This window comes from Tenrec ecaudatus, chromosome 14 (assembly GCF_050624435.1).
Source record: "Tenrec ecaudatus isolate mTenEca1 chromosome 14, mTenEca1.hap1, whole genome shotgun sequence".
Lineage (NCBI taxonomy): Eukaryota > Metazoa > Chordata > Mammalia > Afrosoricida > Tenrecidae > Tenrec > Tenrec ecaudatus.
In genome coordinates, this window is record NC_134543.1 from 27,246,939 (window position 1) to 27,270,584 (window position 23,646).

A 23,646-nucleotide genomic window follows, 5' to 3' on the forward strand; every position below is an offset into this window, starting at 1 on the left:
CTTTCCAGCTTTTTCATGGTGTCATCGTTCTAGATGCTGATTGGTTGATTAGCTGGACAGTTAGGTGAGCCCAAAGTAGTCCTCCCCTCCCCCCACCCCCGATTGTTTATTTGTTTTTAATTTCCAGCCTCACGCTTAGCAAGTCTATTGCCAGAGACAGATAAGCCCCGCTAAAATGTGCAGGATTTATCGTTTCATTTTGAGGCGAGCTGGGCAGAGTCACTGACATGGAATTATGACTTGGGAGACTATCCGACAGCTAAAAATAGAATCTTGTTATTTAACCTTCCAGTTAAGAAAATCTTATAGTGGGCCTTCCAGGCCTGTCCAGTAGAGGCCAGTCTCCCCAGCAGGCTGCACGGGCTGGCCCTGCTTGTTGTACAGCGCCCTCGTCTCTGCTCCTTACGCTCCTCTGAGGAGGCCGTCCGTCAGCCACTGACGAGAGGGGCCGTGTTCTTCCCTAGCACTGTGCCTTTGCCCTGCTTGTTCCCCTGACACAACAGAGCCCTTCCCAGAGAGTCACTCCCAGCATGCTCTCTGAGGCAGTGCGGGTCCTTTCTCTTTCGCCTGCCAAACCCATGCCAGGCTCACTGCCATGGAATCGATGCTGACTCAGGCATCCTATAGGGCAAGGCAGAACTGCCCTGTGAGTTTCTGAGACTCTAACGCTTTTCAGGAGCAGAAAGCCCCATCTCCCAAGGAGCGGCTGGTAGTTTTGAACTACTGAACTTAAGAGTTAGCAGCCAGCACTCTCTTAAGGCCTCCAGCACCCACCATATTGTCCTTCAGTTGTGTACCAGTGGGCGCTAGCCAGATGCATGAATGACCTCCAGTATCAACGCTGGTGTGTTTCTTCTTGCCAGATCCCCTCGACCCTTCGTTTCCAGTGGAATTTGTGAGACACGGAGACCTCATTCGCCTAGAACACAAAGAGTAATTACATTTGCTGTTGGGGGTGCATGAGGGGAGGAGGCACCAAGGGCAGGGAGCTCTTTCAAGCTGGAGGTAAATGGAAGTGACACGTGGCTGAAGACAGGAGATGGAAGCAAGGTGCTATAGTAAAATGTAAACCTATAGTTAGATTTTGGTGAAACTGGGCCACTTTTTGCCTATTTCAATTTTGGATGTTTTCAACTTTGAGGGCACCTTTCAGTCCCTTTTGCTAGAGAGGAATTGGAATTAATTGGAGCTTCTAAGCGGCCATCTTTAGGAAAATCTGGGAATCTCTCCCTGAAGGTGCCAAGTTCATTTAACTCATGTTCACCCTGAAAATGCTGGGCTCATGTGAAAGTGTGTTCTCCAGAGCAGTGGAGGGCTGATAGGTTGCAGGGGGCTGCCAGGCCACCAGGGAGGTGCCAGAGGGACCTAGAGAAGTAGACAGGACCCTACCGCCACGTTGGCCTTGACTTTGAATCTTTGATGTTGGCTGCTGTTTATGAGGGGGGTTGTTCAAAGTCAAAGCCCTAGGCTCACCCAAAGTGGTAAACAGTATGAGGCTCCTTCAAAATTTGGAGCCTCCAAAGGCTACCTATTTTTGGTAAGGATAAGCTACATTTTAAGTCAGTCGGCTCCAGCCACCTATCCTCAGGGAATGGTACTCTGGTACTGAGCAGAGTGGGGAGTGGGGAGGTATGGGAGAGGTACTCTGGTACTGAGCAGAGTGGGGAGTGGGGAGGTATGGGAGAGGTACTCTGGTACTGAGCAGAGTGGGGAGTAGGGAGGTATGGGAGAGGTACTCTGGTACTGAGCAGAGTGGGGAGGTATGGGAGAGGTACTCTGGTACTGAGCAGAGTAGGAGTGAGGAGGAATGGGAGAGGTACTCTGACACTGAGCAGAGTGGGAGTGAGGAGGTATGGGAGAGGTACTCTGATACTGAGCAGAGTGGGGAGTGGGGAGGTATGGGAGAGGTACTCTGGTACTGAGCAGAGTGGGAGTGGGGAGGTATGGGAGAAGGTACTCTGGTACTGAGCAGAGTGGGGAGTGAGGAGGAATGGGAGAGGTACTCTGGTACTGAGCAGAGTGGGGAGTGGGGAGGTATGGGAAAGGTACTCTGGTACTGAGCAGAGTGGGAGTGAGGAGGTATGGGAGAAGGTACTCTGGTACTGAGCAGAGTGGGAGTGAGGAGGAATGGGAGAGGTACTCTGGTACTGAGCAGAGTGGGGAGTGGGGAGGTATGGGAAAGGTACCCTGGTACTGAGCAGAGTGGGAGTGAGGAGGTATGGGAGAGGTACTCTGGTCCTGAGCAGAGTGGGGAGTGAGGGAGCATGGGTTGGGGACTTTAACCCGTAGCTCCTGAAAGTAAATTTACATCACCTGGGTGGTCTCAAAGTCTACAAGCTGGGCATTTAGATGCCTATGAGCCTGGCCTGGCAGTGCCTCCTCTGTGCCTGACTACGAGCAAAGGCAAACCCTTCCCCGGGTAGCTTTTCAGCAACAGTGAAGAGAACCCAGCCAGCAATAAGTGAGCACCGTGGGAGTAGGACACGGTGCAGCAGAGCCAGCAGACCCCAGGGGCAGGGCAAGGCAGCCTCACGGAGATTGTGTTCGTTGGGCTGTCAGCCACCGATTTGAAACTCACAGCTACACATCGCCAGAGAGGGTTTGGCAGTGGTTTTCCTGGCCAGTTAGGGGTGGGGGTGCGGTGGGAGCATGCTTCTGTCACAGTTACTTCATCACTCCCAAAATGATGGCAGGAAATTCTGCTTTCATAAATTGTTTAGTTTCTACAATGGACATTATGACATAGCTACCATTGTTAACAAGTGGATGACTGTCCAAGGCGAACGAAGCAAACTGGGGAGGGGGAGACCGGGAGGGGGCTGGTGAGCTGCCCTCAGGACCTGTGTAGAACAGGAAGTTTAGGTTTTCCTCCCCAAACCGCCTCATCGGGCAGACTAACCAAGTGCTTCAGAGCCACTGGCCCTGTGAAAGCCCTCCCTCACCCCTTCCCCGCAAGAAGCCCATTTCTTGGAATATAATCCAATGTTCCTAGCATCTGTTTGGGCTCACCTCCCGTCCTCTAGAGAGCTCTTGTGAATAACTTGGCCCGGGGGTTCTGAAATGTCCTCTTTCCACGTTGACATGAAAGCCGCCCTTATCCTGATGGTAAAAGCGGCAGCCTTCCCCAGCTCCCGAGACTCACCTTTCTCTCAACCACCAGGACCGCTCGGAATCTGCACAGCCACTATCACGAGGCGCCCCTGACCCGGAAGCACTATCAGGTCACCGGCTATGGCATAGTAAGTCAGCGGTCCTGGCCTGGGACCATGGGGTGGACTATCCTTCCTGGAATTCTGGAATACTCCTAGGGATCATCACTGCACAGTGACTCACATTTGGTAGCTCTTTTGGCTAGCTTTGCTGTGGGAAAAGCAGCTCATGACATCTGTCTGTCCCCATCTCATTGCTCCCCTAGTAACTATGCCATTTATATACCTGACACGTAATAAATGTCCAGAACAAATACTGTTTGAGCGCCTTTTAAGTCACAGTGGTTATCAGCCAAGGGCCCACAATATGGTCCCGTACAAATATGTAAGTTTTCCAGATCCCAAATTCTCATTGGCCTTATTTTTAAGCGTCTTTTCCCTGATCTGCAGAGGTACCGCTCTCTCCGTTTCACAGTGCACCCTCCAGACCTTGCCGGCTCAGCTGAGCCAGTGTCCAGATGGCCATGGTAATGGACGTGCCCGGCCCAGATGTATTTCTGCTGGCTTGGGCTGCTATCTGAGTTTGATGGCTTAAAGGCCATGAATTTAGAATGCAAGTGCTGGTCTTAGGAAATACAGAATTAGGCTTCTGGCTGTGGGAGTGACACTGCTCTTCCTGGGGGTAGAGAGCGTGCTGGGCAGGGCTAGTTTCCTGGGCATTTCTGTGGCCCTCTGCTTCGCCACCCTCTCCTTCATAGTGAAACTGGCCTCACCCTCTGTGATGTTTGTGGGGGGAAATAGGCCCTCCCCCACAACTAATCAAGGGTTCAGTAAGCGCAGTTATTTACGGTTGATATATAAAGATTGCATTAAAGTCACAGAGAGCATGAGAGATAGAAGAGAGATTAAAATAATGGAGTCAGACACATTTCATGGTAACGTGCTCACCTCTTGGATGGCCATGATCTTACCGACCAGGTCCGTGCTCAGTGTGGGCCGAGGTGAGGTGGGGTGGAGACCTGGCAAGAGGCTGGAGACCCAGGTTATTGCTAACCAAGGGTTATATCTACTTAGAGGGGGCGTGCTTAGAGGTAACCACATGTACAATAGACATATAAGCAGTAGGAGGGGGATATACAATGGGTGTAGGGCACAGGAAGAGGATGAGCTAGGTGTGTACACATGCTAGGAAAGGGAGGGACTAGGGGTACACATGTGACAAGATGGGCAGACCCTAGACTCTATATGGCAGTTTAACCTTGGTCACCCTTGGGTGGACTTGACCTCTTTGGGGCCTCCTACAAGGAAACAGCCCACTACTATACTTATGAGAAGGGAGTGGGCCCTACTTGTGGGATAAAGAGTGGTGACTGCTCTAGATGGCTGATTATCCTTAGGGAGAATAACCCCTGAACTACTTCTGTTGACCTCCAAGTGGATGGTCATTCGTCACGTGTAGCAAGCAGCTAAATTTGGCATATATTTGGGGGAGACAACTTGGGAGAAATCTGTCTGTTTCCCACAGACATTGGTTCTTTATAACACAGTGGCACCTGAGTGGGGCCGGTGTCTTGGTCATCTCCCTTTTGTGACGCCTGTCCCTCAAGGTCTCTTCCTTTCCACATCACAGAATGGCACGGGCGACTCAAATGACTTCTGGCGGATTGAGGTTGTCAACAGAAAATTTGGGAACCGGATCAAAGTGCTGAGAAGCCAAATTCGCCTCATCCATCTGGTCACAGGTTGTGTCCTGGGCTCCTCAGGAAAGGTCCTGCCTAAGTGGTGAGTCTCCGGGGACATGTCCTTTCTACAATGTAAGGAGGAGACCGGATGCTTCTGTTCCCCAGTGATGCGTGCCTGCCTCCTGCTTGTCCCTGGTGTCCACGGAGGTGGGAGGGGAGGTACTGGCAGTAACGCACTGGGCCTGGCTGGGCCTCTTCTTCACCTGCGAGTGCGGTAGGCTTGACTGTCCCTAGCATCGTTGGGGACAACGGTACCCATGTGAGGTGGGAAGAAGGTCCGCTGGGTTGGGGAGAGGTTCCGCAGGGCAGTCGGTGGCAGCAGGGACACTGGTGGTGGCTGTCGGCTCTCCTGAGGAACGCGGTGACTGCTTTCCACAGGGGCTGGGAGCAGTTGGAGGTGACTTGCACGCCATACCTGAAGGAGACCCTCAACTCCGTCTGGAATGTGGAGGACCATTTCAATCCCAAATGTGAGCGAGACCCAGCCCTTGGCTGGCTCTGCTGGGCAGCGTTCATCCATAACCCATAACGTGTTAGGGACAAAACGAACCTTTCTAGACTCTGCTGCCACGTCTCACTGTTGCCATTTCTTGTTCATCTTTGAAATCTAATCTCTTCATATCTGTATCCAGATAAACTACTGCCCCTCAAATCCATGCACTTTCTCCCTGGAGTGACCAAGGGACTCACCAGGGACCAAGAGTAGTTGCTTCTTTGCCTTGGCCGCTCGCTCTGCTGGACTCTTGTCTCCCTGCCGTTGGGATGCAGCTCCGGCAGACTGCTTCCCTCTGGGCTCTCCTCCCTGCTGCACCTTGTACCCCAGCCCGTGCCCCAGGGCGAGCGCAGACAGGGGCACTTGGTGCCCTGGGTAGAGCTTCTCTCCCACCTCCAGCCAAGACTTGGCAGAAGGTGTCGTCCAGCCCTGATCTGACCCCTGGCTCCTTTTGGCCATTTCTGCTTCACTCTCAGCCTCTCGCGTCGTGCCCCACCCCTTCAGCCAGCTGCTTCCTGACACTCCATTTGCCCTGGTCTTATGCTTCCGACTTCACTCTGCAATGCATTTTCAGTCTCTGCTGAGTGTCCCTGGAACAAGCAGGACCCTGGGGATGTGTGGCTGCAGAAGGTCACGGTCCCTGCCCTCACGGACCTCAGGCTGGAACTGGTGCCTCGGCAAGGGGGGGGCGCCCAGAGCGGTGAGAGCAGCCAGGTGGGGTGGCCTCAGAGTCTGTTTCTTCTGTCCAGTCGGATTACAGGGCTCAGGGTCAGTCCAGGCTCCTGCCGTCCCTCTGCGCTCAGCTGCTGGTCGGGGAGGTGAGCAGGTGCCACCACGGCATATTCTCCTGTCCTCTCTCCCTGCAGTGCCCAACATCAGTCTGGACGTGCTGAAGCCCAGCTTCCCCGAGATCTTGCTGGAGTCCCACATGGTCATGCTCCGGGTACTGTGGCCCTTCCCTAAGAACTAACTTGCTGCACACACATCCGGCTCCATGGTACAGACCCACTGCCCCCTTGTGGAGGACTTTACAGGGCTTCATGGACAGGTCCACTTGCTCTTCAGAGGCATTTTATTTCTCTTGTTACAGAATGAGGATGAGGATGCCAGTGAAACTTGCCTTGCTCTTAAGTGACAGGTGCTGCCCTGAGCACTGTGCACCCATCCCTTCATTTACCGCTCGTCCAGCCAGTGAAGATCAGGCTATCCCAGTTGGTGGAAGGGGGTACTGAGGTACAGAGGTGGACCCAGGCTTCAAAGTTGGGGCAGCAGACTTTGAGGGCCACGGCTAGTCACCACTGCACTCCTGATCTTCCCATTGGTTCAGGGGGTGGAGCTCCTGAAAGTCCCAGTGCTCAGGGTTGCCCAGCAGGAAACATGCTCTGAATTCTGCCTGGTAACAGCTTGTTAGAAGCTAGGCTAAGGACCCCCTGGTGTTGCAGTGGGGAAGCACTTGGCCGCCAACCCAGAGCTCAGTGGGAGAAAGGCCTGGTGATCTTTCCCAAAATGATGACTGTCTGGGACACCTGATGGGGCAGTTGCCCCCTGATCTTTGGGGTCCCTGTGAGTCAGAATCCACTCTGCAGCAGCAGCAGCGGCAGACCCATGGGGCTCTCCTCATGCCCCGTGGAACCCAGCACTGAGCCCACCCTGCCCCCAGGCCTGCCTGCACTTTGGCACATGGCTGAGGCCCATTGTGGGTACCCCGCTGTTGTCCAGGAGCTGAGCAGCACCGACTGGGAGAGGAAAAAATTCAAGTTGTCCACTAGCTTAAATTCACAGGAAAATTCTGACTTGGGGATTTGGGAGAAGCCCGCATCTGACTTAGGAAGCCCACTGTCCGTGGGGAAGATGTGTGAGAAGCACTGGGTCTTCCCCTGAGTCTGCGGGGAGGCGAGGCAGCCCTTCCTGCCCCACCGCAGTGAGCCAACCTTCGTCAGCCGGCATACTCAGTAAACAGCTGACCAGCTTCCCGGGTGAAACCGCACAGTGACACGCCGGCATTCTCCTCTGCAGAGGGATGGCTGGGTGCTAAGCAGGCTCTGGGCCACAGGTCTGCCTGTCTGCTTGTAGCCATCACAGTGGCCTGGGGACCCTGCTCCTCTAAACATCCCACTGTCGGCCATGAAGGCAGTAGAATCTGGGAAAAGACGAAGCCTGAAGAGTTTCATTTCGTTCCCCTTTCATGGTCTAAGAGGCATGGCAAAGAGGAAGAGGCACCCGAGGGACTTGTTCCTGTAAGCCGTTGGGGTCAGGAGGGAGAGAGCTCAGCAGTGGGCCCCGAGGACAGAGGCGGGGAAGGCCAGATGTCCCGTTGGGGTGAGCTGAAGGAGCCGCTCTAGATGTGAAGCACCCTGGGGGGTTGGGGCTTCCTCCTTTGCTGGGGGTTTCAGCATCGGAGCCGGGCTTCTCTAGCCGCCATAGAGAGGGAGGGAGGAGCACGAGGCCTCTGTGAGCTGTGGAGTGTGGACCTCGCTGGATGGGTGCGGGGGCTGGATTTCCCTCGGCACCCTCTCCCGTGATGCAGGGTGCTTCCCCTTCCTCCCGAGGCCCTGCAGCCATGCGGCTGTGCCACTGACCCGTGTGGTTCTGACCGCTGCACCTTTCACCCAGAGAAGCAGCCTAGCACTTCAAGTTTACCAGAAAATTCTGTTCTCTTTTCGTGTAAAACAGCCCCCTCCCCCCAGTATTCCTAACCCCTCGGAATTGGATTAGTGAAGCAGTGAGGTGTGGTTTACTTCACCAGACCTGGATCTTCCTGAGTTAGTTCAGCGGTTCTCAATCTAGGCCAGTTCTGCCGCCCAGCGGGGGTTTGGCAAAATCTGCCGAGAGTAGAGCCGGGGGTGAAGACAGCCCCCCAGCCCCAAGGCCGAGATAGTGCTGTGAGTCAGAATCCCTGACCACCTCAAGGGACATGTCTTCTTAGGGTGTCTAGATGACAGGGCTAACCCCGTGCTCCATGCCCCCATCCTTGTTATAGCACAGAGCTGCTGGTTCCCAGCAGTCTGGCTGCTGGCTGTGCTGGCTGCTGGGTTAGAGTGGCGCCGGGGCTTTCAGGTAGATGTGGGTGGGTGTTCTCTGCAGGGGTGGGGGTGCATTTGTTCTTGGACGGCAGACATTCTTACCCTTGATACTGACAGTAAGGTGCCCTACAGACCCGATCCTGTAACAGGGTGTGATTCGTGGAGGAAACAGTGGCTGGGGCACACTGGCCTAGCACCCTTTTCCTCATCCAGGCTCACACCTGCTTGCCCTTGGCCTGGAGGATGGGACCACAGTTTGTGCCGTGTGCCAAGGGGGTGGCCCCTCGTCGTCCCTTTGTAGCTACTCTCTCATCTCAGCAGGGCTGTGAAGACTGGCCTCTGGTAGGAGATGGGGCTGCTTGGCTGAAGGCAGTGAGCGAGCAGGCTGCAGGCTCACCGAGGGTGGGGGAGAAGGGCCGCTCTAGACACCTGGCCTGCAGGCTCTGCCCTGAGTTCCTTCCTGTCACTCACTCGCAGGGGAACAACGGCCTCAAGCCCAAGGACAATGACTTCACCTCTAAGCCCTGGCACTGGCCCATCAACTACCAGGTAGGGCCTGAGGCGGCTCCTCCTGGAAAACAGACCAGAGGAGACCACTGGGCATGGGTCGGGGAGGAGGGAAGGGTCTCTGTGTTCTGGTTCTGACCCAGCCTTCCCAGAGAGCTCAAGGTGAATTGGCTCCTTCCGAGCCTCTACCCCAGTCTCCCGGTGGGGAGGAGGCTGCCTTCAGACTGAGCAGCCTGGGTGAGCCGAGCCTGGGTCAGCAGCGTGCTCTCTGCCCACAGGGCCTGCGCTTCTCAGGGATCAACGACACAGACTTTCGGGTCTACCTGCTGGGCAACCCGGTGAGTGCCCTGCACAGCTGCCCTGGGTCTGGCTGGTGTGGTCGGAGAGGGCTGCGGGCCCCTCACCCCTGCCCTGCTTCCTGTGCAGGTGGTCTGGTGGCTGAACCTGGTGAGCATTGCCATCTACCTGCTCTTGGGCAGCATCCTCGTCCTGGCTGTGCAGAGAGGGGTGTGCCTGCCTGCTGAGGTCCAAGGTCAGGGCCTGCGCCACCTGGGGCTGGGGGCGGCAGCAAGCCTGTGGAGGGGGCATCTCTGCCTTGACTGCCCCGTACCCTTCTCCTTTACCTTTGAACCTTAACAAATTACCCTGTGCTAGGTTACCCCCGCCCACCCCCAGCCTCCCAGCAACCCAGCAGAGAGCGTAAGGCATTGTTAGCCCAGTTTATGGATCTTTATGGATCAGGAAATGGGGCACAGCGAGGGTCAGGACTTGTCTGAGACCTTTGGCTACTAGGGAGAACAGGGCCTCAGAGGCCCCATCGTAACCACTGGGCCACATTCAGGGTTGTCCGTCTGTCCTCCTCGGCCCCTTCCTTGTCAGTGACCCTGGTCTCCGGGAGCAGAGGGATCCAGAGCACCGGGTGTGAGTGGCTCAGCCCAGGTCACAGCACCTGAGGACTTGCTTGGACTCCATCTGACCAGCCATCCTCCCAGCCCTCCCCTTCACTGCTGCCCCCGTATGCCGCTGCATGAGTCCATGTGGCGGCAGGGCCGGCAGGCATGAGGGCAGCTGCTGTGGGGTGTCCAGGATTTGGGGTCTGTAGGGCCGGCTGCTTTGGGGCTGTCGTTGGTGCCGAGCCCTCACCCGTTGGCCTGCCCGAGTTACTGCAGGTGGAGCATGCTGGGACAGACGAGGGAAGGGCAGAGCTGGGCCAACACCCAGGGCCTCTGCCCCTTGTCCCCTGACGGCCCTGTGCTGCTTGGGCCCAGGGCTGTCCCAGGTCCTGCTCCAGGGCGGTGGCCAGGTCCTGCTGGGCTGGGCGCTCCACTACTTCCCGTTCTTCCTGATGGGCCGCATCCTCTACTTCCACCATTACTTCCCAGCCGTGCTTTTCTCCAGCATGTTGACTGGTGAGTGCCCCCCGCTGGCCAATGGGGTCCATGGAGGGCAGGCTCGAATCTGCTCTGCTCCGACAGACGGCCTGGGGGTCTCGCTTCTCTCCACAGGGATTCTGTGGGACACGCTGCTGAGGCTCTGTGCCTGGCGTCTGGCCTCCTGCTGCTCCTCTTCCCTGGCTAGGAGCATCCACATAGGAGGGATCCTGAGTCTGCTCCTGGGAACTGCCTACAGGTGAGCAAGCCCCACCCCACTGCACCTGCTGTATGTGACCCCGCCCCTGTGCTCTTAGAACATACAGAGCCGGGGCCCTCCCCAGAGAGGCTGCTCAGCTGAGGGGGAGGGAGAGAGCCTGGGCAGGACCAACTAAGAGTCGCTGGAAGGAAGACATGGTCCCCTCTCCCTGCAACCCACAGACCCCTGAGTGAGCTGCTGAATACCAGGGCCAGGCCTCGGTGACCTTGGGGAGCAGTGCAGTGGGGCCAGTAAGCCATGCTCCCCCCCCTCCAGACCCAGAGCTGTGTGCAGTGTTCTCGCTGGTTCTGTCATGAAGCACTGCCTGGGCTCGCTGAAGGCAGCCTCCCCGTGGGCAGCGGGTGGGCACCAGGACGCACTGTGAGATTGAAGCCGCTGAGCCCCAGCAGGCGGGCTGCACGGGGGGCCTGAGAGCCAACGCTGCCCCCCCTCTCTCCCACAGCTTCTACCTCTTCCACCCTCTGGCTTACGGGATGGTGGGCCCCCTAGCGCAGAACCCCCTCAGTCCAATGGCAGGACTGCGGTGGCTGGAATCTTGGGACTTCTGAGAGGACTGCCCCCTGGGTCCCAGGGCCACCCGAAGCCATGGAGCCAGCCGACTGGAGTAGGCTGCCCAGCCAGCGACCTGAGCAAGTCTGCTGTGAGCCAGGCCCCAGGCCGGGGTCAGCGCCGTGAGGACGGCAGCCAGACCATGCCACAGCCCAGGACGCGCCCTCACGAGTCCCGGGCCCCTGTGCGGGGAATGAGTGTGTGAGGGCGCGTGTGTCCACATGCCTGTGCGTGGGGGCCATGTGATGGTGGGCAGCTGACTGTCATAAACTGAGAAACGGGCCAGAGCTGCACTCATTTTTGGGGAATCTCTTCGCAGGGCTTTGGTTTTGGTTTGTAAGAAAGATCCTCAAAGGTTCTCTGACCCCTAAGAGGGTCACCCGGGGTCTCGCCCAGTCCAGAGCCTCCTTCCCACAGGCAGGCAGCACGGCCCGAGGGAGGGCAGCCGCCCTGAGCCAGGCCTCCCGCTGCACCCCGCAGGCTTGTGTGGCAGCGGGGGGTGGCGTGTAAAGGATGGGGCTGGGTGTGTGTGTGAGACGATCCCCTTGGAGGTTGCGGGCCTGGGAGGAGCCAGAGCTGCTGTGAGGAGCAGGACAGACACAGTCTCTGACGGCTGGGGGCTCACAGACCTTCGCTGCCCAGCAAGCCTGGGGGGGCTGACTGAACAGTCCCTGCCTTCTCTGTGGCCCCACGACTCCGAGCCCCTGGAAATGCCCCACGGCCTCCGTGAGGTGGAGTCTGCCCGACGGCACTGAGGATGGGTGTTTGTCTTCTCCCTACCACTCTGACAGCCTGTGCCTTCCCCTACCTTTCCACATGGGAAGGGTGTTGAGAAATGGTGGGTCAAGCACAAACCAGCTGCGCCGCCTGCCTCCTCCTCCTAACCCCTGGCAGAACATTTTGTCTCAGGCCTGTGTGCTTCAGGGCTTAAAGGCTGATCCCTGCCCCCTCCTCCGAAGCCCCACCACGCTTGACAAGGTCAGGGCTCTGTGGAGCATCTTCGGGAGACGGTTGCCACGGAGACTGGAAATTGGTCCCAGGGACAGGCTGTGTACTTACTGGGTGGCTGGGAGGGAAGCTTCTGGGCCGAGCTGAAGTTCAGAGCGACTGTCATTAATGTTAATTGAGGAAATGCAGACGCAGGCCGGCTGGTTAATCAGATCTGAGGCCTGTTGACCCCCTAGCTAGGGCTGCGGCCCTTTGACTTCTTCCCCCGGCAGGAAGTCCTGCCTCTGCTGCTCTGGGCTGCTCGCTTAATTGCATTTGGTGAAGGGAAAGTGGAGTATCTCTGCTCAGCCTCCCTCCTCCCCACAGGTGGGATTGATTGCTTCTGACTGTGTGGGGGCAGCCAGTTGGGGTCTCTGCTGGAGCTGGACTTCGGGAGCTAGAGAGGTGACCCACAGTGCCAGCCAGGCGGCAGCTGATGCCATCTGTGCCCCCCTCACTTCTCACCGTGAGCTCGCTGGAAGCCAGCAGCCCCTCAGCAGCTTCCTGTCCATCCCATCACAAGGTTAGCAGTTCGAAACCACTAGCTGCTCCACGGGAGAAAGATGTGGGTTTCTCCTCCAGCAGAATTCATTTTTCCCTGTCCTGTAGGGTCCCTGAATTGGAATCAATGTGACGGTAGTGAGGGGACCAGGGTATCCTCTGTTCTTTCCATGGATGGGAGGAGGGAAGTCCTGCCCGCGTCCTCTCCGTCCTCCATGCTTCAGCTGGCAAACTGCTCTGGGGATAGGCCGCGAGCATTCGTGGGGCTCCCAAGTTAGGTTCTGATGCTTGGAAGGCACTGGGTGCCTGGGCGGGGGAGGCGCTGTTGGGGTGCTGCTCTGACTAGGGGCCCAGGAAGCAGCAGAAATGTGAGCCCACCCTCCAGCCAGCTTCCCAAGCACACTGCCAGCGCAGATCGGAGGCCAGTTCATTTTGTAATAAATAGCTCTTGTTTGGAATCCCCTGTTGTCCTTGTACTTAATTGAATCCAGTTTGCCCTCCGACTCCCCGAAAGGCCTCTCTGAGCCGAAAAGACCCTCCCACGACACCTCGTCGTTTCTGAGCTGGCCCGGGCAGCCGGCTCGCCTAGGCGCCCACGCACAGTTACTTGAGCGATGCTAGCTCACGTTGATTGATTGCTTTAAATGTCTCTGTAGAGAGCCAAACCCACTGTCACCCATCGGTCCCAGCTCAGAGTAGGACACGGTATAGAATGGTGGGCAGTCCCCACAGAAGCCGGCTGGCTGCCCTTTGTACCCTCTAGAGCAGCGTCTTCCATTCGCTTGCCTTCCCGGTGCTTGGAGCACGGAGCACTGCCTCCAGGGCTACTTTGTGCCAAAGGCAGATGTTTTCCCTCTTTCAGCTTCTTCAAACATTGTCCAGGGCTGTCCACTGAGGCATGAGTGGCCCTGGTGACCTACCCTGAAGGCTTGGGGGTGGGCTGCCTGAGTGTTGGACAGAAAGGAGAGTAGTCCCATCCTGTGAAGTCCTGTCTTCTGAGCTGTCCACACGTACCCCCTTACGACTAATGGGGGGGCTGGGGGCCGCGTCCTTCGAGTCCTTAGAAGGGAAGACAGGACAGGAAAGTGGGGAAAGGACCAACTGCTCTCTGAGTGGCACCGTGCAGTTTGCAAAGTCCCGCCACATCGGTGACGTATCCTCAGAAAGCCTCGTGAAGCCAATAATGATTCCCCCCCCCCTCCATTTTACCAATAAAAGGGTCAATTCTGTCAGGAGTGGTAAGTAAGGCCAGGAATCAACTTTGAGCTGATCTCTTTCCTGCTGCACCCCAGCTGCTGGACTGGGAGCCCCTCAGAATAACTTGGCAGTCCAGGCCTCACGAGAACAGGTGGACCTCCCCCGGGGTCTCTACCCACCACTGTGCAGCAGCTCCCTGGTATGGCACCCCTTGTGCCGTGCTGGGAGGGTCTAGCAAGGGCTTTCCCAGGAAGCGAGAAGCCCAACTGGCATTTCCCAGTTCCCCTGATATCAGGACTCCCACCTGGACCCATTGCACATAACCAAGCTGACGTCCCCAACGGGCCAGGAATGAGCCCCCACAGTTAACTCAGTGGGAAGGCTGGTTCTGCACACCAGCGACCCGCATCTCAGACTCCATGACCTTGCCATGGTCTGAACCGTGGGCACGGCTCTTGACTGCAGTCCAGCGGAGGGAGGTAAGTAGTGGATCCTGGCGGCCTAGGGCCTGGGCCAGAGGCTCAGGCCTCAGGTAGAATCCCAGCCTCATCATGTAGTAGCTGTGTCCACACCTCTGGCTCCTCAACTGTCCCACTGGAGATGAGTAAACGACCCTCGTCCGTGAATCCCAGGATGGAGAGGTGAGGGCAGACGACCCGCCCGCCAGGTGTCTGGCACACAAATGCTCAGTAAATGTCAGCTCGTCATTGTGGATGCTAACTCTAAACAGGGCTGGAATGTTCTAGATGATAACCCCCCAGCCCAAGTCCCATCTAGGGCACATGCCAAGCAGGGAGGTGAGTTCAGCCCCTCAAATGTGGGTTCAGACCCTCGCGTTTCTGCTGGACCGCACATGTCCCTCTCCACGTGTGTCCCTCTGGCCCTGGAAAGACAGTACTGACCGTGACCCTCACTCAGGCATCTGGCTCATTAGAGCCAGGCGGGGCGCTAAGGAGGCTTCTGGACTGTCAAGAAGAGTAACCTGGGGAGATGGAAGGCTTAGACTAGCCCCACACTTTGCAGGGAGCCTTAGACATCGGAGTACTGAAAAGCAGACACTTGCCTTCCCTGTGACCTGGGCTGCCCCCTGGCTGAGGGAGGGCCACAGGACATCAGCTGCACATTTTGTACCTAAATGAGTCTCCCATAGTCCTCGCCCCTTTGTGCTTCTGCTTGGACACCAGCCTTTCCTGGCTGCCTAAAGCCTTGCTGTCCTTCCTGGCTCGGCACCACCTCATATGTGGGGAGACAGGAACATGGCCACCCCAAACTCCTGCTTGCCTTGTGTTTGGTTGGGAGCCGGGAAAGGGAGAGCCAAGGCTCTGCTGATTCAGGGCTAGGAGAAGGTTCAGCCTGGAACCAAAAGAGATTGATTCTGAGAGCCCCCTAGAGATCATACTACTGAACCTCCTTACCGTACAGAGGGGAAAACAGGCCCAGAGAGAGAAGTGGACAGAGGAGAGATGAACTCAGACACTAATGGGCCAGCTCTCCCAACACATGGACCACTAGAGCTGGCCGGGACCCGAGGAACTTGCAATGAGGAGTATGTCACACAGGTGACCAACGGCACACTTAAAAACCATGCAAGATTAGAGTGCTAGAGCTTAATGTCTTGGATTCCCAGGCAAAGAAACAGGCTCACAGTTACTGCCCCCCAAAGTCCCACCTGGCCAGGAGGAGCTGAAATAAGAACAGCCCACAGATTCCAAACAATGGCTGCAGCCTTGGTTCTGTCCTCAAGGCTCTGAGCCCTAGTGGCCTCCAATCTATGTCAGTGTCCCAGTCAGACACAGAGCTTGGACAGAAGGCACCCCAGCCTCAGCCGCAGGTAGCCCTGGCTACCACAGTAGATGGCCAGGGGGCTGCAAATTCAAATACCTCTAGGCTAGGGGGTCAGCAAAGGAGACCTGGTAGTGTGGTTCAAGGTCAGTTTGAAGCCACCGGCTGTTCCTTGGGGAAAGACAGGGCTTTACTACAGCCCCATAAAGAGTCACCATCTCAGAAATGCACTGGGGCAGGTCTACCCTCTCCTGTAGGGTCGGTGGTTATGAGTCGGCATCGACTCGACAATTTGAGTTCGCGGGGTTGGTACACTGTGGCTCCCAACTCAAATGTGGTTCTTTGGGGAAGGAAGAACCCCATGGCTCCAAAGTGAACTTGAAAGGATGTGATTTCATTTGTTTGTAAAAATATATTTATGGCTTTCAAATAACTTTTAAATTGTGAGAGACAGATTGGCTCAAGGGTTTATGGGCCCTTACTCTAGGTGGGCAGGGCTTATGGACTCAATCAGAACTCAAGGAGACCCTATAGGATTCAGTAGAACAGCTACCTTTCTCCCACAGAGCAGCTAGTGGGCTTGAACTGCCAACCTTGCTGTTAGTAACCCAGGGCTTAGCCATCCGTACCACTGGGGCATGTAGAGAAATGGTTTCAATTCAACAACGCCTAGGCTCTAGCCCAGTGCTTCTCAACTTGTGGGTCGCGACCCCTCTGGGGGCCAACGACCCTTTCACAGGGGTCGCCTGATTCATAACAGTAGCAAAATGACAGTGATGAAGTAGGAATGAAAATAATTTGATGGTTGGGGGTCACCACCACCCGAGGCACTGTATTAAAGGGTCTCAGCATTAGGAAAGTGGAGAACCACTGCTCTAGCCCCTCAAACCAAAACTCGGAGGGACCCGACCAGGCCGACCTCAGGGTTTTCAAGTCTAAACTTCTGCAGCCGGAGCCTGCCCCGTGCTCCTCCCACGGAGGCCTGCTGGGTGCTCACTGGGCTCCCTTTCAGCCCCCAACAATGGTCCCAAACGCTTGCCGGGGCGGGGTTTCATTTTCGGTTCATAGGGACCCGGGGTTCCCCGACTGTGAACCGTGACGGGGGCACACTCCTAGCTTTCTCCTAACGCCCGCGCTCCAACCCCCGAGGAAGGCGGGACATGGCCGCCAGTTTCCAGAGGCGACGCCAGTCCAGATGTGGGGGGTGGCGACGTGATTGCAGCCCAGCTCCGGAGCGCGCACGCCCCCCGCCCCCGCCCCCGGCTCGCTCCGGGCCGGAGCAGAGCGCAGACGCCGGGTGGATGGACGGAGGGGGCGGGGGCCGCGGTCGCTTTAAAGCGCGGGCACGGCGGCTGGTGGAGCTGCGGGGCGCAGCGAGCGGCCGCCCGAGCGGAGACCCCGAAAGCGCGCCCCGGAAGGGCAGTGGCGCGCGTCGTCACTCGGGCCGGGACCCAGGGTGGAGCGGCGCCCGCAGGGGAGTCGCCGCGCAGATGGCGCTGCCCTCGCAGTGACGGACGGCGCGGGCGCCCGGAGCCCAGCCGCGCCAGGGTCCCGGCGACCATGCAGCGCCCGGAGCCCGAGCTGATCCGGCAGAGCTGGCGCGTGGTGAGCCGCAGCCCCGTGGAGCACGGCACCGTCCTGTTCGCCAGGTGAGGCGGCCCAGGAGCGAGCCGCCCCCCGCAGAGCGGCGCGGGCTCGCGGCCGGGGCGCTTCCTCGGGCGGTGGGTGCACCCTGCGGGCTTCCAGGGGGCGGCCGGCGGGGGGTCCTTGCTGGCGGCTCTCCTCGCACCCGGCCGGCTGTGCCCTCTTCCGGCTCTGCGCCTCCCGCAAGCCCCAGGGGTGCCCGGTGCGGGAGATGGGGGTGTCCCCAGCCCGCGCGGGGAGCGTGGGCCCAGAGCGCACGGGGCTGGAGGGCTGCTCCAGGAGAAAGGGAGACCCTCCCAGGAAAGGGACGACTAGGGGGACCTGCAGGCAAGGGGGACAGACGCCAGCCCGCCCGCGTCTCACCTCCAGGGAGGCAGGCGAGCAGCAGACCCCACAGAAAAGGGGGAGGCCAGTCTGCAGTCCCAGCTCAGGGACCTTTTGCGAACTCCTTCGCCATCAGTCCCCCAAAGGACAACACTGTCTCTTCCTGGCCTGGGAGGTTCAGGGGACCCCAGCTCCCTGAGCTTGCCCTGAACTTCCCACCAGGCTTTTGTAAAACTCTCCCAAGTCAGAGCGGAGTCCACCTCGTGGCCCTCCACTCCCCCCCCCACGCCCAAATGTGACAGGGAGCTTCCAACTGGTTCTCTGCTTAGTCCAAGCGCCCCTGCCCACCTTCTCAGGAAAATCCTGATAGCAGGGTTAGGATGGTGGGGAGAGACAGGTGTTGGCCACATGGGAAGTACTCGGTGCCCCAGAGTTTGTGCTGACCCTGTTTTAGCATTGTTCCCTGGAGACGCGGCCCTGGTGGGCTACACACACTGAGCTGTTAGCATTGGCAGCGATGGGAACCCAGCCGAGGCTCCCCTTGCAGGGCGCAAGATGAGATCGTCTGGCCCTCTTCAAAGTCTCAGAAACCCAGAGGGAGCAGTTCTACCCTGCCCTGTAGGGACTTCCAGAGTCGGAATCCACTCCATTGGCAGCGAGTCATGGGAATCTGAGGCGCTTGGGGGGATGTTCTGGCCCAAGAGTTGGAGGCTCCGGTGGAGGGAAAGACAGGTTCCTATTATGTAATCCCCTTCCTGTGGCTACAATCGAGGGGCTTCTCTAGGTCCAGAGGAGCCCCGGTTCATCTCCGGCTGCTAGCCAGAGGTTGATGGCCCCGGCCACTCAGCAGCTCTGCAAGGGAGTTCCAGCCATCCGCTCCCATAAAGACAGCTGCCCAGAAGGCCTTGCGGTGCAGTTGCAGCCTGTTACATTGCGTTACTGTGAGTTGGAACCCATTTGACGGTGTCCAACCACTCTGTGTCAGGGACCTGGTGACACAGGCTCTTGACAGGCTGCCACTCAGGGATGGGGACGAGGCAGCAGCAACGCCAAGAGCCCTGGCCAGGTCGGAGGGATGCACCAGAGCTTATGGCCAAGCTCAGGCTCCATCCCACTCCACTGCTGGACAGCCGGGACTCGCAGGCTTCTGGAGGGCTGACACCTTCCCCCGCACCTCCCCACAGGCTGTTTGACCTGGAGCCAGACCTGCTGCCCCTCTTCCAGTACAACTGCCGCCAGTTCTCCAGTGTGGAGGACTGCCTCTCCTCCCCAGAGTTCCTGGACCACATCAGGAAGGTGAGGGGAAGGCAGGAGGCTGGGGCCATTATGGGCATGGCCTCTGGGACCTGGAAGTGGGGACTTGGGGGAGGAAAGTTACTTCTATTTTCTGCCCTGAGGCCTCATCTTACTCCGCACCCCCACCCCGCACTATCAGGAGTACCTGCTCCTTCCGCTCTGGGTTGGCCGGGGGCTCATCCTCGTACCTTGTGCTCAGCAGCTGGCCTCAGCTTGTCATCGCCCTCAGCCTGGGTCCCAGGTTCCCATAGGCAGTGTTTCTCCCGGCCAGGAAGAGTCATCCATCCATGAAGATCAGGCTGGCCTTTTCTTAGATGCTGAGGATTCTCACAGGGCCCCCTGTGTCTCCTTATTCCTGGGAAATGGGCTTCTCGAACGCTTTGAGACCCTCAGGGGGAGGAGATCCCTTCGTGGGTTACAACACTGGCAGTTTCGCTATCACGTGCCAAGTGCCTGCTGCCTATGGCAGGGTTGCCAACCATCTCTGCTCCTGCCAACCCCCTAACTGAGGGTTCCGGTGACTGCTCTTGCCTCTGGTTAGGCTGTCGGTGTGAATAGGTAGGGTTACCCTGGCCTCACGGGCTGGGACTTTCTGTTTCACTGCTGCCTGGGCCTTGGCAGGTGATGCTGGTGATTGACGCTGCAGTGACCAATGTGGAGGACCTCGCCTCGCTGGAGGAGTACCTGGCTGGCCTGGGCAAGAAGCACCGGGTTGTGGGTGTAAAGCTCAGCTCCTTCTCGGTGGGTAAAAGGCCTCATCCCCTCTCCAGAGCTGCCAGCCTGAGGCACCGCTCAGTCCCCCACATCCCTATCTACCTGTTCTCTATTCTCATGCCTCAGCTGACCAAGGCCAGGGCCCTGTATCTGTTACTTCTTTGCTATGTACGCAGACGCTGGCACTCCAAGCCTCTATTTTTTTTCTTTTTTCTGGAATGGCTTCCCTTTGAATCACAGAAAATCAATGAACTTGAAAATAGCTGATCTGATCTGTATAAAAAACTATCCCCAAATGTACTGACTTAAAAAACAAGTTCTGATTTCTAATCATGACAGGGCTCAGCTGGATGGTTCTTCTGTTCTACTTGGCTTAGCTGGAGCCACTCAGGCCCTGTATCCAGCCGAGAGTTCAGATGGTTCTGGAGTATCCGAGATGGCCTTCAGGGTGTCTCTGCAAGTGGCCTCATCATTCAGTAGAGCTTTGTTACAGACAGACAGACAGACAGACAGACAGACAGACAGACATCTGAGTTCCAAGAGGGGCTCTGAGAGGACAAGTCCCAGCATGCAAGTACTCACTACAAGTCTGTCTGACTCCTGCTAATGGATGGTCTCTTAGCCAAACTAAGTTCTGAGGATGAGACCAATGTCAGTGTGTAAGGACCATCCTCAAGGTCACGCATCCCAAGAGCTGTAGGTCATCGAGGGCCACTGACTCGACTGCCTGCCATAGTCCAGAAAATAAGGGCCTTGGAAAAGGGACTAATTTGTTTGTTCTCTATCCCCAACACTAGCATAGTGCCTGGTCTCTGATGGATATTCAATAAATATCTGTAGAACAAATGAACCTTATTTGTTTATGATCAAGAATAACAACCGAGAGCTCTTTTTGTGGAAGCCTTCCTGTGTGTAGCTGCTAAGAGGTGTTCATAGGTTGCCCTACGTAAGCCTCCCTACAGCCCGTGAGTTGTAACTCGCTTTCCTCTTTTACTGATGGAGCTAAGGACCACCGAGGTGAAATAACTTGCTCAAGGTCACATGGCTTATAAGTGGTAGAGTCGGAATTTGAGCTCAGGTCCACTTGGCCCCAGAACCTGGCTTCGGGACCACCCCGATTGCTGCCTGGCAGATGAGGCTTGGGCAAGGACTTGCCCCAACCCTATTCCAGGGGCAACTTTGAGGGTGCTGTGGAGGAGGGGCTCCGTGGGGTACCCAGAGGTTGGGCAGATTTTTACTCCGAAAACATGGACCGTGAGCCCGAGAGGAGAACGGCTCCTTCCTTCCCAGCCCTGGGCCCGTGGAAGGGAGCGTAGCTTCCGGCCTGCCTCAGGGATGACAGTCCCCTCCTTGCCTCCGCAGACGGTGGGCGAGTCCCTGCTCTACATGCTGGAGAAGTGCCTGGGTCCGGCCTTCACACCAGCCATGCGCATCGCCTGGAGCCAGCTCTATGGGGCCGTGGTGCAGGCCATGAGCCGAGGCTGGGACAGCGAGTAAGGGGCGTCGCGTCGCGGCGGCCCCCATCTTGAACGATGTCAGCGTGTCTGTCTGCTAGTCTGTGTCATTGTCATTGGGGCTCCCCCAGACCCCCTGTGCACCCCCTTGAGCCGTGCTGGAGAGGTGATGGAGCAGGGCTGGGCTCTCAGACCCTTCCCTCTCAGCGGCAGGCAGGGGCGGCATTTCCTGCAGGAAAGGGCTTCTGGGTCCCTCCTCCCCCTCCACCAGCCTCTTCTCTGCCTGCCTCCTCTTTCCTGGGGTCCCTCCTCTCCCGCACAGAAGCCACAGAGGCTTGGTGGATGAAGCAGGACTTTGAAAGGACAGGGCTCTTCTACCTGTCCACACCTACACTGCGGGGCAGGGGGTGGTGTGTGTGTGTGTGTGTGTGTGTGTCCTCCTTTCTCTGCCTGTCCAGGGCCACTAGTGTTTTCTATCCCAGGGTATTTGTATTCTGAAATGGGAAGGGACAGCTTTAGCCATCATGGGGGGCTCCAGGGAGTGGGGCAGCAGTTGGAGAACTGCAGAGAAGGGGAAGGGGCCTGGATCCGTGATGGGGCTGAGCGAGGCCCCCAGCCAGGAAGGTACTTGTGTCCCCCATTCAGCACTGCCGGTGGAAGCGCTCTGTAGGGTCACAGCTGGTGTCCCTGAGTGGTACAAAGTGCCCGGCTGCTGGCCAAAAGGCTGGGGATTCAAGCCCACCCAGAGGCGCCTCAGGGGAAAGGCCTGGTAATCTGCTTCCGAGAAATCAGCTTCTAAAAGTCCTGTGGAGCGTGGTTCCCCTCTGACACGGGGACTTCATGAGTCAGGATCGACTCCATGGCAACTTGTCCTCACAGCTCAGGGTCCCAGCCAGCCAGTCAGGGATGTGGGGGGAGGGCAAGTGAGGAGGAGGAGGAGGAAGAGCAGTGACTTCATTTCTGAGGTTCTTTCACACCTCCCCCTAGTCCCACCTGGGCAGGGTCTTGCATGCCTCCCCATCCTGCTCACACATGGTAGAAAAGAAGGCAGCAGGTTATGCCTCAGCCCACGCCATCCATGCCCTCTGCCCCTCTACCTGTGCTCCCTGCTCTGGTTGTGTAGATTCGTGAAGAATAAACCAGGCCTGTGTCCCGGACTGATGGTTCCTGGAGCACTTGGCCTAGGCCCGCTGCAGCTACAGGGAATGAAGGATGGGCCCGGCGAGCCATGGCCAGACTCGGTGCTGGAAGGGAGAGGCTGGGGATTGCCAGCAGCCAGGGCCGGGATGGAGCGAGGGGCTTGTAGAAGACATGGGTTGGCAGATCAGCAAAACAGCTCCACTTTCAGTTGGGTGAACAATTGGACTACATTTCCCAGACTCCTTTGCAGTGAGGTGAGGCCATGTGACTGAGTTCCAGCCAATAGGATGTGTGTGTGGAAGTACTGGTGGCCTCCTCCAGGATGGACTCTTGGCCCCCAAACTCCCAAGTGCTCCACCGTGCTCTGTCCTCCATCAGCCAGCTTGATGCAGACCTGACAGTGGCCTGGAGGGTCGTGTGTTGAATGTGGCAGAGTCACTGGGGAGGGCATCTGGGCCCCTGAATCACACTCTGAGTGTGTGTGTGGGGGGGGGGGGGGGGTTGCCTGCATCTCGGATAATCTGTTTTGAACTCCACAGGAAAGAGACACCCACTGCTGCTGTTTTAGGCCAGGATACATCTGAGGCTTATTTGTTACAAGAGCCAGTTTTACCTATTCTCATCTAGAGGTGGAAGCTGGTCCCTGGTCAGGGGGTCTGGGAGCCCCCAGGCTGGTGGACAAGATAGGCTCAAGAGTTAGCAATGAGTCAGGTGTCTGAACAGCAGTGTTGGCCACTGTGATAGGTAGCCTTATTATGCTACTCTGGCCAATAGGAACATGTGGGATTAATTAGGTTGAAGTTTGATTAGAGGGCAAAGATAAATGGCTTGGCAAGCCCTGTCTCTCTCTTGCTCTCTGGTGATCGGACTAGCGTGTGGCTGCTTAGCTAGTTCTCTGCCTCAACTTGTGAGCTACACTACCAGTGGGAGAGCCAACCCATGGATCATGTTGCTAGAGCTTGAGGTTCCTTCGAGACCTGCTTCTCCACGCTGCTGGTGTAGACATTGCTTGAGCTTGAGGCTGTCGGATACTGTAGTCTTGCATTGCTTGAGTTTGATATCCCTTCCGGGCCTGCTTCCCTAAGCTTTTGAGCTGCTGACTGTTGGTGACCCACTCTGCTGTTTGCTGTCTGTGGCAGGACTGCCTGCATTGCCCTAGGGAAGACTCAGCCATCTGCCTCCTTGACCTTGGACCCAGCAGCCCTCGTGACTTGAAGGATTTCCAGTATATTAATTGTTCCACGGAAGTGAACTGAGCCCTCTGTACTGCTGTGTGGACTAATTAGCTGTTATATTCCTTCGTGATATATATATATTTAAAATCATAAGTGTCCTGGTTTTGTTTCTCTAACACAGGCACCGACGACTTCCAGTGCCTCCAAGGAGGCTGTCTACATCCTCGGGGAGGGCAGGTGCCAATCCCTGGGTGTGTTGGTGAGGGAGAGCCGAATGGGCTAGACTGGGATGCACAGTGACCCTTAAGAGCAAGCCTGA

The 23,646-nt window shown here is 57.2% G+C and overlaps 2 protein-coding genes across 3 annotated transcripts in view; both read left to right on the top strand.

Moving 5' to 3' along the window:
- The window catches only part of POMT2 (protein O-mannosyltransferase 2), a 42,284-nt gene extending 29,231 nt beyond the window's left edge, over nucleotides 1-13,053 (top strand). Inside the window, exons 11-21 of one of the 2 annotated variants that reach the window (XM_075530621.1) lie at nucleotides 864-933; nucleotides 3,161-3,239; nucleotides 4,780-4,931; nucleotides 5,270-5,361; nucleotides 6,251-6,327; nucleotides 8,885-8,956; nucleotides 9,193-9,252; nucleotides 9,341-9,446; nucleotides 10,183-10,323; nucleotides 10,420-10,543; nucleotides 11,007-13,053. In XM_075530621.1, the coding sequence (XP_075386736.1) occupies nucleotides 864-933; nucleotides 3,161-3,239; nucleotides 4,780-4,931; nucleotides 5,270-5,361; nucleotides 6,251-6,327; nucleotides 8,885-8,956; nucleotides 9,193-9,252; nucleotides 9,341-9,446; nucleotides 10,183-10,323; nucleotides 10,420-10,543; nucleotides 11,007-11,112 (1,079 nt within the window). In that variant the 3' untranslated portion in view covers nucleotides 11,113-13,053. Of the gene's footprint in view, nucleotides 1-863; nucleotides 934-3,160; nucleotides 3,240-4,779; nucleotides 4,932-5,269; nucleotides 5,362-6,250; nucleotides 6,328-8,884; nucleotides 8,957-9,192; nucleotides 9,253-9,340; nucleotides 9,447-10,182; nucleotides 10,324-10,419; nucleotides 10,544-11,006 lie in introns of those variants that run through there. The other variant, XR_012779666.1, reaches the window with a different exon arrangement.
- A 3,973-nt stretch (nucleotides 13,054-17,026) lies between these two features.
- On the top strand, nucleotides 17,027-22,562 carry NGB (neuroglobin). Its single transcript, XM_075530941.1, has 4 exons — nucleotides 17,027-17,229; nucleotides 18,733-18,844; nucleotides 19,466-19,585; nucleotides 20,921-22,562. The coding sequence occupies exons 1-4, from the start codon at nucleotides 17,141-17,143 to the stop codon at nucleotides 21,053-21,055; spliced, it is 456 nt and encodes a 151-aa protein (XP_075387056.1). The 5' UTR covers nucleotides 17,027-17,140; the 3' UTR covers nucleotides 21,056-22,562.
- The last annotated feature ends 1,084 nt before the right edge of the window (nucleotides 22,563-23,646 follow it).